This window comes from Danio rerio, chromosome 18, assembly GCF_052040795.2.
Source record: "Danio rerio strain M-AB ecotype USA chromosome 18, GRCz13ab, whole genome shotgun sequence".
Taxonomy (NCBI): Eukaryota; Metazoa; Chordata; class Actinopteri; order Cypriniformes; family Danionidae; genus Danio; species Danio rerio.
In genome coordinates, this window is record NC_141038.1 from 36205777 (window position 1) to 36221267 (window position 15491).

Sequence of the window (15491 nt, forward strand, 5' to 3'; positions counted from 1 at the left end):
TCTATCTATCTATCTATCTATCTATCTATCTATATATATATATATATATATATATATATATATATATATATATATATATAAATATTACAATTTATTATTAATGATTTAATGAATAAATCTATAAAGTACTCATTACGTTTAGGTAGGCCTGTCCAGAGTTAACATCCATTATAGATGCTCCATTAGATAACCACATTTTAGCTTGGATTGCCTGCCCATTAGCATCAATGTGCAATGTTAAATTGAGTTTTGAACCTGCCTAATTTTTTATTTTATTTTTTTGCATTGGTCAAGTCATACACCAACATTAATGTATAAAACAATGCAGCCCAATGATCTGACTTCATCTACATTTCTTGTGTGTGAAAAAAGTATTGTCTAATGTATTTAAATCCCATAAGTCATATATAAACATAAAAAAATCTTGTGAAATATTTTGTATTTTTATTTTAATTAAGAAAGTATTTCATTTATCCAAATTGAAGCTGCAGCCACTACCAATTATAGCAAATAAATAAATCAATACATGTATTTATATATTTTCAGTAGCTAAACAAAAGAACTAAAATCAAATATTAGTTGAAAGTGTTTGTGCAATGTAATGTTTACCTCTGAGAATTGGGCCTTGTGTTTCACATCAACTGTAACTTACTCCCGTGTCACTTGAGGAGTGTATAAAGCTAGTCTAGCTAGCCTTTCTTTGTCTAGAAAAGGAACCCTACACTAGCACAGCCTCTGAGATGAGAGGAACTACTGTGGTTCTACTTGCTCTTCTGACTGGAGCACTGAATTCTTGTTGTAGATCATTTAACCTTAGAGATGATGAGAGACAAAGTGAGCATTCAGAAAACAGAGCTGTTAAAGACAAAAAAGCCTTGACATGTACTGCAAGATATTTACTATTTTCATGCCATGGGTAGGTATGATTTGTTTCAAGTTAATTTACTCATTTCTATTTACAATTGCACATTTCTGCCATTTCAATTCAACAAAAAAGTTATTTTTTGTTATGTTGGTTCTGTATAATGTTGTACTAAAACTACTGATTTTATCAGATTGGTGAATATGTGATTTTAACTTCAAGTGTTACTAAGAAAGTTATAGGAAAATGTGAGATCCTCTGTTTTTCTTATAGCTACCTTGTAGAGAATGGTCAGTTTACACGCATGATGATTCTTTCGGAGGAAAAACTTGAAGTGATTTTAATGCAGGGTATTATTTTAAGACACCCAAAACTCTGCCTTTGTGAAGTTCTAGATATGCGGTTTCTGTGTGGGCAGAACAAAGTAGAGCCCAATCAACCACCTGTCCTGGGTTGTAAGGTGAGTGCTGTAAAAATGTTTTATTAGAGTAAATCCTAACAATGTTTGAAATGTACAGCCAAATATGCAAATGTTTTATAGATTAAAAGCAAATGTGATTGCTTTCTTCTTCTGATTAATTTTTGTGTGTGTGTGTCTAGGATTTCAATCAACCTTTGCACAGTTTAAAGCACAGCCATGTGTATTTCGTACTGATGAAATACGATCTGAAAAATGGAAACTTTTTAAGTAGTTCCGGGACAAATGGACATCAAATAATGTGTGAACTAAATGTGAAAAATCTAAAAAATGGAGACTTTTCAGGAAGTTCCTGGACATACGGACTTCACATAATGTGTGAATTGAATGTGAAAAATTGCAATGGTGGAATGGGGTGTGTATGCTTCACCGTTTACATTTACATGGCTGCAGAGGACCAGGTGAATGTTACAGACAGACTGTGCATAAGAAGTGGAGCCTGGTTAACAACAGCTAATTTCACTGAATCATATAATGCACAGAGACTCACTATCTGGTGTAAAGCAGCTGTAAAACTGTCAAGACCAGCAGTAAAAGTTCTCAATGGTACCTTTATTAAACAGACAGAAGACTGGACAATACCTTCATTGATCTGTTTGTTTACTACTTTGCATTGCCAGCTTATCCTGTCACACAACCATTTGTGTATGATCTCTCTCATGAGGGGGAGCGGTGATTGTAAAGGCACATATCGCAGTGTTGTTTACCAGGTATGGATTTCTACTCCATGAATATTCTCCAAGAAACAAATACTTAATATTTGATCATTTGTTATATCATATACAAATCATCAGAATACAAACAAGATTTTAGATTATATAGATACTTGCAATTCTGAATCAAAACTGTTTCATTTTCATTGGCAGCTCATATGGACTGTTTCACTGAAGAAACTCAAGGAGTTAAACCGAATGGCTAATAGCTCCTCCATATTAAATATGCACACCTGCACAGACATGTGGAACCCTAAAGGTGACCAGATATTTTTGGCTTGGTTTTTGCATAGTTTTTACTTGTCATGGATCACATTTGCAACAAGTAGTATTACTGCAAATTATGGCACATCATTGTAACCACATTAATGTCTTTTCATTGCATTTGTACTTGTAGAAATAAGTCTACTACAATGGCAGATCTGCACTCTACTCTGCAAGGGTCTGGTTCACCAGTGGATAATGAGAGCTCTGCTAATCACTGCTTCTCTGTTTTTAATCAGTCAGACTGCAGTTGTGACAGCTGTAAGCTATACTCAAAGGTATGTTTTTACCCAGAGATCCAGGAACTCAAATCAGAGATTTCTTCTGCTTTTCACAATGTCATGGTGCTCTTTGAGTCCACCTACTGTAACTAGACAATCAACTGGATGTTCCTGCAAACTTCACCACACAGCATTTGGGATTACTTTTGTCTTATGCCTCTCCTGTGTTCTGGGGAAAACAATAGTGGTCTTAATGGCCTTTAAGGCTACATTTCCAGGGAGCGATGTAATTAACAAGTGGTTTGGACCATTGCCTCACAGACTCAGTGTTTTTGCCTTAATACAGATACTTGTTTTTGTTTTTTGTTTTTTATTCTGGTTCCATTTATTTTACTTAAACTTGAACTATTACCAGGAAAAGAATACAGTAGAATATGATGTGTTCTATGACACAGGTTTTTTTCCTAGTTTTGATCACTTGAGGCTCAGTTTCATTCTGACAGTTCTTGACTTGCCATGTACTATGGTCTGTTACTCAGTGTTGAACATACATGCAATTATGGCTGGAACAACAAGAATATCACTCAGAGCAATGCAAATACTAGTGTATATGGAAACAAATACACTTATTTAAAATTAAAAATGTTTTTTCCCCTCACATTGTCTTTTAATAGGTTTGTCACAACAAATGTGCATAACATCATGAAAAAACATATAAATAATAATAAAAAAGTGCCATTACTATTAGAAATTAGATGAATGCACAATATATAAAAACAAAAGAGAGAAGATTAAAATAAAACATTTGCTTAAATTATTTAAAGTACTAATAGAGCATATGATATAAGGAACCTGTATGGGGTAGCGGTCCAGATAAGCATCAAGATAACAATTAAATCTCTGCTGATTATTATATTTGTAGAGTTGTGATCTGGAAACTATGCAATAATCTTCTTTTGGCCCATATATACTTACAGATGTAACTGGGAATTAATTTATATGACCAGATACTAATATATATCTTCCAGAAGGACCTGAGATAATGGCAGACAAATGGATTGGGACAGATTTTCAAAGTAGGATGGCAACACTCCTGGCAATCCAATTTTACCAAGCATCTCTGCTCAGTTGATCTAATGTGGGTATCTTGTAATAACAATAATAATAACAATATCAACAGAGAGAGAGAGACTTTAGAAGTGCAAATTCTTTGCCTCTATTAATCTGGTGTCCCATACCTCTAACACTCCAAGATATTTTACATATACCCTCAACAGAAGAATATATCAACCTTTGTCATTAATTATAAGCATTACCAATAATGTTTTAAAAAAGAAAATAGATGCTGAAATACAGTTAGCCTGGCAAACTCCATTAAAACGTACCCCCAACCCACAGCCATTTCCCTCAATGAAAGGAAAAAAGCACACTTCACCAGGATGGTAGTGGAGCAAAAATGAAAAAACAAAAAAATAAAATAAAACACAGGCAGACTTACTCAGTCAACTGTTGAAGAGGGAAATAAATGTCTAGTGTTGACAAACTGTGAAACTCAGGAAAAATATCAAGATGAACTTAAATGAACAACTCGACAGTTTGCCTTAGTTGATTGTGGTAGTATAATAAAATAAATCAGGATCATTAAGTAAAGGTCATGTTAGATATGCTTGCGTGGTTCCTTTAAAGCATGTAAAAAGGCATGTAGACTGTCAAATGCAGAAAAAATAAAGAGATGAACTTGAACAAATATCTTAACAATTCACCTTATCAGTCCAATATGGCAGTACAATAAAATAAATGACGGTCATTATGAAGTTATTTGTTAGATCTGGAGTCCTCATTGTGACATGCTTCCTTGATATGGCATCCAACTGAACAGGGTGTAAATCAGTCCAGTAACAAACTCTGTATTAAGACCCTGCTCCGCTTTTTTCATTCATTTATTTTCCTTCCCTGATTATAAGGGTTTGCCACAGCGGAATGAACCAGCAACTATTCCAGCATATGTTTTACCCAGCGGATGCATTTCCAGTCACAACCCAGTACTGACAAACACCCATACACATTCGCACACCCACTCAAGCATTACGGCCAATTTAGTTTATTCAATTCACCTAGTGCATATGTTAGGATTGTGAGGGAAACCAGAGCACCCAGAGGAAACTCACGCAAACACAGGGAGAACATGCAATCTCCACACAGAAATGCTAACTGGCCCAGCCGGGACTCGAACCAGTGAACTTCTTGCCGTGAGACGACAGTGCTAGCCACTGTGCCACCCTTCTGCTTTTTTTTTAACTCCACACATTTCAAATTTAGCTGATGTGAATGGCCCACCAGATCATTTAGCATATAGAAATCTGTTATTGTTACACAGATTATCTCCATTTAGTCCAAGCCTGCATCACAAGTGGTAGCTGATTCAAACTTTTTTCTTAACACCTTATCAAAAGCATCAAGATGAGAATTGATAGACAACTTGGTGACCTCAATGAGCCGCTTTAATTGTTGCATTGATTCTCAATGGCTGAGAGAATAGTGCTGGCAGTGGCTGAGGAAATTAAATCACTCACGGTGTGGTCATCTTTGCCCTGTTGTGCTTGCATTCAGTATAGACAATTATAGGGCTTTAGACACACTGCTGCATTTGACTAAAGTTAAGGCCTGTGCACACCGACGTTTTTTGCTTGCGTTTTCCGGCGACGTTTAACGCTTCGTTACTAAATAAAGGGCGTCAATGTGATCATGCATACCAACGCTCAAAAGTGTCATTTAAAAAAATGACAAAAGAAAAAAGAAAAATCAAAAGACAAGCGCCCCGGTGTGTAGGAGCCTTTAAAAAAGAAGCAGTGATTTCAAATGTTGAAATAGCTTTTTGCAGGATGAATTAAACAAAAAATCAGCAAAGAGTCAGCTTGGAGGAGCCATAAAACGGCATCTACTCCATTCAACCCTCCATTAAAAGTTATTTAAAAATAATAAAAAATAATTCTAATTTGTGAAATGTAAATGCTTCAAATCAAGCATTTAAATAAAAGAAACTGTTCATGCATACAGGAATGTTATTTTAAATTAAAATTATGAAACTTAGAACAATACAATGTCAGTTTTGAATTGCACATGTTGAAAAGGGTTATGCATTTTTCAAATTTAATATGTACAATCAATTGAAGGCCCTACAGTGAACTTTTTAATCTTTGTTTAAATAAAATATTAAACTGACAAAAATAATTTCCTAAAATAATATAGCCCTTAAAATGTTTTTTAAAATGTAACAAATTACTTTATATTAAACACATTTTTATTGGGTGGGTAATATAACAGACCACAAACATTAGCAAATAATCTAGAAATAAAAAAAGTATTTAATTTAATTATATCACTTATGAAGAAAGTGTTTTTTGCAATTAGGTGATTTGTTTCTATTTTAGTTATTGTCTATTATTAGTTATTTAATTTTTACATTAATATTATTATTTTTGTTGTTATTACTATCATGCTCATTATTATAAATACAATATATTTTCACACTGTAATAAAGACTTTTGGCCTTTAAAATAAAAGTTTTTTCCCTTCACTTTTGCATTTCTCATTTTTTGTTTTGATTGGATGTTGTCAGGGTGATGAAGTGGCGCAGTAGGTAGTGCTGTCGCCTCACAACAAGATAGTTGCTGGTTCAGGCCTCGGCTGGGTCAATTGGCGTTTCTGTTTCTTTGTGGAGTTTGCATGCTATCCCTGCGTTCGCGTGGGTTTCCTCCGGGTGCTCCAGTTTCCCCCAAAGTTATAGGCTAAATTCTCTGTAGTGTATAAGTGTAAATGAGTGTGTATGGATGTTTCCCAGAAATGGGTTGCAGCTGGAAGGGCATCCGCTGCGTAAAACATATGGTGGATAAGGCAGTTTATTTCGCTGTGGCGACTCCAGATTAATAAAGGAACTAAGCTGAAAAGAAAATGAATGAATGGATGTTGTCCATATCATGAGGATAGATTAATTTATTCATTACTTATTTTATGCTTGAAAATGTATACTTTTACCTAGCAAGGATACATCAACTTGCAAAAAATTTTAGTTTAACCCTTTTTTAAGATCGTAAATCTTTAAAGCTAATTCCTTTGTATGTAAGTTGCCAGTATGGATATAGATTGTATTGGTTTTTAACCAGTTTTGATTCATTTAATTTAATTAAATTAATTTTTATTTAATTTATATATATAAAATATTTTTTTTTATACTTAAAAGCATCAAATAGATGAAATCAACCATGTTGAGCATGTGCCAGGTGAACAGTATTCGGCAGTAAATGTGTTTTTTTGCAACAATTAGAAAACAGCAAAGGTTCCTATATGGCTCATTTTTGACTGATATTTTAAAATTGAGGTACAAAAACAAAATGGTTTCCCCCAAAGTCCAAAGTCATGCACTATAGGTGATTTGAATAAGCTAAATTGGCTGTAGTGTATGTGTGTATAGGTGTTTCCCAGTGTTGTATTGCAGCCGGAAGGGCATCTGCTGCGTAAAACATATGCTGGATAAGTTGGCGGTTCATTTCGCTGTGGTGACCCCTGATTAATAAAGAGACTAAGCTGAAAAGAAAATGAATGAATATTAGGAATATTAGGCTACTAGCATTGGACATATTTGTCCGCCTTAATAATTTCTAAGTGAAATCATAGTGTACTGGGCCAGAACATACTGATAACATCACAAACCTGCCAGTAAAGCTAAGCAACTAACTGGCAACTAACTAAATTACTAGATAGATAGAAGGATAGATATTTGTACACAAACAGCTGGCACCTAATAAACATATTCTATTTTTCTATACCAAATATGTGGGCTATAAAATGGCATCATAAAGTTTCTATATACAGTACACCTATTCAGCTGCTACAATCAAGCACACCAGAACTTCGCTTTTTTAATTGCTTTTTATTTAGCAAAGCTGCATTCCTAACACCTCACTGGGTAACTTTTCACAAAAGGCCAGTTGTCTGTTTAAAGTGAAGTCTGTTTGTAGATTCAACAAAAAAAACTATGCAAAGAAACCACACAATTATAAAGTACTCCATTATTTTATGTTCAGAATTGCTATTCATGTAGAGAATTATAATTATGTGCCTATTACTCGACCTATTCACTAGGGAAAACCTTCTTTAATAATGGGCAGATATTCACAATGCACAAGGGCGCTGTATATAACAGATATTTCTGAGCCGTTTCTCAGTCATGAAAAACTTTAACATTTTGTTATTTTGCTCTCTGCTCTATGTACAAACAAGCTCAATGTGCCAGCTGCTTAGAACATTTGAAATGCCTAACATTTTTAAAGTAGGGGACATTATGATTGGGGGAATTTTCCCCATTTTCAATAAACAAGAAAATATAATTGGCTCTTTTGAGAGAAACATGCAAAGGATTAAGTGCACGGGGTAAGTTGTGAATTGATTCAAACATGGAATCATTGGCAATGTTAAGAGCATTATTTTTCTTCTCGTATTTACTGCACAGATTTGACCTACGTGCATTTCGTTGGATTCAGTCAATGATGTTTGCAGTGGATGAAATAAATAAAAATGAGGAGTTGCTTCCTCACATTTCTTTGGGCTATAAAATAATGGATTCTTGTGCTTCACCCACGAACGTTTTACGAGCAGTATTCTCACTGGTAAGTGAGCAGAAGGAGCAGGAATTTACATCTCAGTGTCACCTTCCACTTACAGCTCTTGTTGCTGAATCAGGATCTTCACAGTCTTTAGCTGTTGCCGGAATGCTTGGACCATTTAGAGTGCCCATGGTAATGTCAATCATTCTCGCAGCACACTTGCATTGGTGTTCCTGAAAATGAAATCAGTTCATTTCATAATTTATGCTTCCTGTTTGCAATAACTTTTAGGTAAGTTATTTTTCAACATGTGCGTGTCTCAGTGATAGAAAAAAATATCCATCATTTTTCCGCACAATTCCAAGTGACTTCTACCAAGCAAAAGCTTTGGCCTCTCTGGTAAAACAGTTTGGATGGACTTGGATTGGAGCTTTGCAGTCTGACAATGATTATGGGAGAAATGGAATTTCAGCTTTCACAAAGGAAGTGGAAAAAATGGGAGTTTGCATTGCATTTGTCGGCACTATATTAAGAACATATCCCCAAAGTAAAATCACTGAAGTGGTAGAAATGATCAAAGAATCGACAGTAAAAGTCATCCTGGCATTCGTGCCAGAGGGAGATCTCTATCCTCTAATGAAAGAAGTTGTGAACCGGAATATCACAGGAATCCAGTGGATTGCAAGTGAAGCCTGGGTAACAGCAGCAAGACCATCTACCCCTGAAATGTTCAAGTCATTTGGAGGCACCGTAGGATTTGTGGTCAGAAAGATGGCTATGTTAAAACTAAGACCTTACCTGGAAAACATCAGTCCCTACTCTCCTACACAATCAGCTTTCGTCAGTGACTTCTGGGAAACAGTTGTTGGCTGTAAACCATGTCTGAACTGTGAGCCATCTGCAAATAGCACACTCAATGGCCAAATGTGCACTGGACAGGAAAAACTAACGTTTACAGACAAATTTTTCGATGTAACACAAGTAAGAGTGACATATAATGTGTATCAAGCTGTCTATGCAATTGCACATGCAATTCACAAAGTGCTTTATTGCCAAGGAGATAACAATCTTTCAAAAATGTGCTTAAATGTATCACAGATAACACCTAAACAGGTGAGCAAGTTGATTCATTCTTTTTTTTATAGCATACTTCAAACGTTTAAATTATACTTCATTCAAAGGTCAGCGATCAGTTGGAAAGAGTGAATTTTATAGATGAATATGGAGAAAATGTGTTCTTTGATGAGAATGGAGACCCGCCTGCATCATATGAGCTCATAAACTGGCAGCTAAATCAGGGAGAGGTGCAACATGTGACTGTGGGCTATTTCAGCAAATCCCCAGATGGAACATATAAACTTACAATTAAAGAGGATAACGTCCACTGGAGCACAGAAAATTTGGTACTTCACCGATTAAAGCATCCTTATTCATTTTAATTTACTATAAATTGGCTAACGTATGATCACTTGACAGATACCCAAAGCAGTGTGCTCAGACACCTGCCCGAAAGGCACAAGGAAAGCACAAATAAAAGGTCGGCCTGTTTGCTGCTTTGACTGCATCCCATGTGCTGATGGTTCAATATCAAATACAACCGGTACTGTTATCTAATTTAACTGTATAATTTTTACACAATTTAAACTAGCTAAATATTGTCATAATTGTAATTCTTTTATAGGAGCAGCAGACTGCACTCTTTGTCCTAAAGAATACTGGTCAAATGAAAGACGGGACAAGTGTCTTGTGAAAACAATAGAGTTTCTGTCGTATACAGAAACAATGGGAATAATTCTCACTGCTCTATCGCTATTTGGAGCCAGTCTTACAGTTGCAACTATGATTGTCTTCATACACTATAGAGAAACACCAATAGTGAAAGCTAACAACTCAGAGCTGAGCTCACTATTACTCTCTTCGTTGTTCTTTTGTTTCCTTTGTCCTCTTACATTCATTGGTGAGCCGACACATTGGTCATGTATGCTACGTCATACAGCTTTTGGGCTTACTTTTGCTCTCTGCATTTCTTGTGTTTTGGGGAAGACCATAGTAGTTGTCACAGCTTTCAGAGCCACATTACCAGGAAATAAATTGTCTGGTAAGTTTGGGCCAGTACAACAAAGAGCCATCGTGTTCTTATGCACTGCGATTCAAATAGTGATCTGTGCTTTATGGCTTCTAATAAAGCCACCATTTCCTGACAAGGCCCTCAGGTATGACCATAAAAAGATCATTTTAGAGTGCAACACTGGCTCGGATGCTGGATTTTATGCAGCTTTAGGATATGTTGGCCTTCTGTCAACAATCTGTTTGATTTTAGCATTTTTAGGAAGAAAACTTCCTGATAATTTTAATGAGGCCAAATTCATCTCATTCAGTATGCTCATATTTTGTGCTGTTTGGGTAACATTTATACCTGCATACATTAGTTCACCTGGCAAGTACACTGTTGCGGTGGAGATTTTTGCCATTTTGTCATCTGCCTTTGGATTGTTGCTATGTATATTTGCACCAAAATGTTTCATTATTCTCATTAAACCAGAGAGAAATACTAGAAAGCATGTCATGGGGAAATCAAAGACTAGTCTCTGAGGTTTCTAATTGAAAAATAAATAAATAAATATATTAACAGTTCAAATATGCTGCTGTAGAGGCTTGGTGAGGCTTCAACAAGCAGTGCTTCACATGTACTGAAAATATCTGTTTAGATAATGATCAATACATTTTTAAATCAGTCATCACGGAGTATCAGACCAACTGCAACAATACGTTACTGAAGACATTTTTTATTCCTAAATAAATAAAAAAACTTTTATTGTGATTTATTGGGTTATCACTTTTGAACAATAGGTGGCGGTGTCACATAATTGAATGTGTTCCGTAATGAGTTGATAATGAGGCACAGAGAGCTGAATATACAGTCTTAATTGCACTTTGGCAACAAACGATCAAACTTATTTACATGTATTCAACCAATGAGATTCAATGTATTATAAGTAAATTCTTTTTTTATTTTACCAGTGTTAAAGAACAAAAGATTTGTGATGTACTTCGGTATTTAAAATAAAACACACTTATTGATGAATGTTTATTGATTTTGAAAGACCTGTGAGGCTCATTAATGATTATTCAAGCATGAAAAAAATAAAACAACAACATTACCATATAGCTTTGTTCATTCATTCTTTCATTCCATTTCTTTTCGACTTAGTCCCTTTATTAATCAGGGGTCTCCACAGTGGACCAGCATATGTTTTAAGCAGCAAATGCCTTTCCAGCTGCAACCCATCACTGGCGCCCATACACTCCTATTCACACACATACATTACGGACAATTTTGCTTACCCAATTCACCTATAACACATTTCTTTGGACTTGTGGGGGAAACCGGAGCACCCAGAGGAAGCCCACGTGAACTTGGAGAAAACATGCAAACTCAACCAGCGACCTTGTTGTGAGGCTATCGTGCTACCCACTGCGCCACTGTGACACCCCATATAGCTTTGTATATAACATAAATGATAAACTCAAATTGTAAGGATTCGTGTTGACAAATACAAATAAATAAATAAATACAAACAGGTAACGGAATATGTGTTTGTGTTTCAAGAAAAACCCTATATGTCATCGTAATATATGCTACAGCAGCAGGGGAAATGCATGAGCATTATATATTGTGTTCCAAAACATAACATTTTTATTTTACATTATTAATTTGCATTTGACATCAGGAGTGAGCTCTCGGGTGCTGAACATCCCCCATTTTTGACTAAGTTTGCAAATTTATTATCTTTTAGTACCCTCTCTACATGATCACACTTGTGGAATTTGCACTTGACCTCTTATCGAGTTTGGCATTCATTCATGAAGCCTGCCAGTTCTAACATGCCCTGATATTTTTGATTTTTTTCAGTTGCTTATAAACATGTACATGGCTAAAGTCTAACAACCCTGTATACAGAGCATAAACTGGGTTACAATATTATGTAAACAAAATTTATGTCTGTGAATGTGTTTTTGAAAAAGAAACGTTTATGCATGAATAGTGAAAAACAAAAACAAAAATTGAAGTCTGGTTTACCCCACAGTGCAAAGATATGCGGTACAGGTGAATTGGGTAGGCTAAATTGTCCTTAGTGTTGAGTGTGAGTGAGTGTTTCCCAGAGATAGGTTGCAGTTGGAAGGGCATTCAGTTCAATTCAGTTCAATTCAGCTTTATTTGTATAGCGCTTTTACAATGTAGATTGTGTCAAAGCAGCTTCACATAAATGGTCATAGTAATTGACTAGTTCAGTTGACAGACTAGTTCAGTTTTTAGTGTTTAAGTTCAGTTCAGTTTAGCTCACTTCAGTGTGCTTTAATCATTACTGAGAGTCCAAACACTGAAGAGCAAATTCATTAATGGGTAGCATCAGCTGCAAAAAACATGTGCAGAATAAGTTAGCCTTTCATTTCGCTGTGGCAACCCTGAATTAATAAAGGGACTGTGCCGAAAAGAAAATGAATGAATGAATGAAGACACATTTTTAGTGAAAAGAGTCTATGCAAAGAGATGTTAACTATTATTACTAATGCAGTGATTCATACATGAGACGACAAAGACCTGCATAACAGGCATTCGACTGAGGAAAGAAGAGGACAAAATAATGAGTTTTAATTTACTTGTGAGTCCAGTTATTTATTAGGAACAATCAAAGCTGATTAAAACTACATGTACAAAATCACAGGAACAAAATACTCATTGAATGGCTTTTTAGAATTCTTTGATTAACAAAAATATTCCACAAAATAACGTAAGTTTAAAAAAAAAAAAATTTTTATTGTGGCTTTGCCAGTCATGCTGACAGAAGACAGAAAAAAGAAAACGCTCCAAGTCTGTTTTAGTAATTTTACAAAAGCTTATCAGTTTGTAATAGTATTGAATATATACAAATAACGTAGATATAAATATGTAAATACATGTATAGACCCTTTACAGTTTTCAAATCTGTGTTTTCTTATCAATGTGTTCAAAGAATGACTGTTATATGGATGTGCAAAAATGCATATATGCAGAAAACCTTTTATTATATGCTAGTTTGCGGTGCAGATCAGAGGATCTAATGAGGCGCATAACTTTTAAACAAAATTTAAACTAAGGTCAAACTTTTGAGGTTGTTTGCATGGTTCAAATTTAAAATTGTTGTTTTGGCCATACCTGTTCTCTTCTGATTTACCAATGGCGTGAGAGGAAAAGTTTGAGTGGGAGATTGTCTCTGAGCTGCTCATATGCATAATGAGGATACACCCTGAAGGGAGGGGTAAACTTTAACCCACTGTATTAAAGAATGTAAGTCATATAAGTTTTTATCCTGCATTCTGCATTATGATTTTAAGCATTAAGCTGGATCTATGCATTTCCATTGCAACAGCAATAGATTGCAAACAAACACAATTTAAACATTTAGGAGTGAGTTTTGGGTTCTATGAGTCCATTTAAATCTTTAAGCATTTATGTGTGTGTGTGTGTGTGTGTGTGTGTGTAGACAAAGGAAACAGAGGAGCTTTATATATATATATATATATATATATATATATATATATATATATATATATATATATATATATATATATATATATATATATTAGTGCTGTCAATCGATTAAAAAAAATTACCTAATTAATCGCACCTTTTTAAAAAAATGAATCGCGATTAATCACATTTAAAATACTAAAACTTGTAATTTTGGCTATTCAAATGTAAAATGAATGTAAACGCAAGACAAAAACTATTTACATTAAAAATATAATTGTTTATTAGAATTAAAATTCAAAATATAATTGTTTAAAATAATTTTTGTTTGACTTGTAACACAGATTTCTTCATGTAAACAACATACCCACAATAAACCATCAAGATCCTGGCTTGACAGCCATATTTATCACAGAAATAAAAACACAGGCATGTTAATGACATTTAAATTTCAAAACAATCAATGCCAATAAAGAAAACATTGATTTCTATGTTGGATTTTAAGTGGACTGCAAAATAAATGCCAAAATATAGGAATTGCAGATATGGAAAATTAAAAATTATTATAATAAACTATAGAATACAAACTGTTGCACTTATTGTAAAGTTTTATTGCTGCAAACAATTTTGCTTAATCCTCCTTTACATTCATCCAGTTGCTAAGACTAGGAGTATCCCGCATATGCACAGAGACTCATAAATGTCCGCAAATGAATGATAATTTCTCGCAAACCGGTCATTAAATACATTGCACACCCCTATCCCCCGCATCCCTCCTAGCTCTTCAGGTAGCCTATGTCGCGTGCAACTCACTCCCACCGTCCTTCAGGTACGTCTCGCGCGCACACGCCCCTACTCAGATACGTCGCTCACTCCACCCCTGACACCCCTCAACAGGCCTGACACAGACACACATACAACGCGCTGCAGACGTTTTGGCCCCAACGGCCTTCCATACTGGAGCGACTCCCCTCAGATTCAACACGCATGATCACGTTCATCAAATTTGCTTAAACTAAGCGTCCTAAAGTATTACTGTATTTTACAAGGATTCTGACACAACAACGCGAAGCATACGCTTTTGTTGCGTTTAATGAGGAAACACGCTAAACTTGGAGGGCTCATGCTGAAAGGCAGAGTAATGACCTGTCTTTGACAGCTCGCGACTTCACCAGAGACGTTTTGAGTACATTCACATAAGACACCAATACTCCGATTTTAATATGATCAAGATTATACTCTTATTGAAATTCTATTGTTTAGCCTAAGCAGTGATTTCATTACCTTAAAGGAACACCGAGTCACGAAATGCAGAGGATTTTCTTTCTGTTCGCCATGCGGTATCAACTTACAACACAAGTCGAAAGTTAAAAATGAAACACCCGAAATTGCATGAAACTCTGGAGAGCCTGGTGATGCGACTAATTGTTTTATACTGAAACTTGCCTTCAAAAAGTGCTTCCTTGGTCTTATCCACATTTCTTGCATGTTAAACCCACGTCCACCACAACAGGAAGTAAAAAAAAACCTGCAACTGCGTTAATTGCTTTAATTTTTTTAACGCGTTAATTATTTATAATTAATCGCATGCGTTAACGCACTAATTTTGACAGCGCTAATATATATATATATATATATATATATATATATATATATATATATATATATATATATATATATATATATATATACATACATATATACATACATACATACACACACACACACACACACACACACAAGTTTTTTCTGGTACTTAAAATCTGATTGACTAATAGGCGACGCCGTGCAATGTTCTGCTAATAACAGTACTTGTATTGCCTCTTCACCCTTCACCT

The 15491-nt window shown here is 35.1% G+C and overlaps 1 protein-coding gene across 1 annotated transcript; it reads left to right on the forward strand.

Annotated features, from left to right (window-relative positions):
• The first annotated feature begins 702 nt into the window (after positions 1–702).
• olfcn1 (olfactory receptor C family, n1) lies at positions 703–9613 on the forward strand. The gene is made up of 8 exons (XM_087293688.1): positions 703–916; positions 1136–1322; positions 1463–2050; positions 2207–2312; positions 2451–2595; positions 8048–8333; positions 8433–9254; positions 9323–9613. The coding sequence occupies exons 1-8, from the start codon at positions 741–743 to the stop codon at positions 9578–9580; spliced, it is 2568 nt and encodes an 855-aa protein (XP_087149814.1). The 5' UTR covers positions 703–740; the 3' UTR covers positions 9581–9613.
• Positions 9614–15491: the final 5878 nt, after the last annotated feature.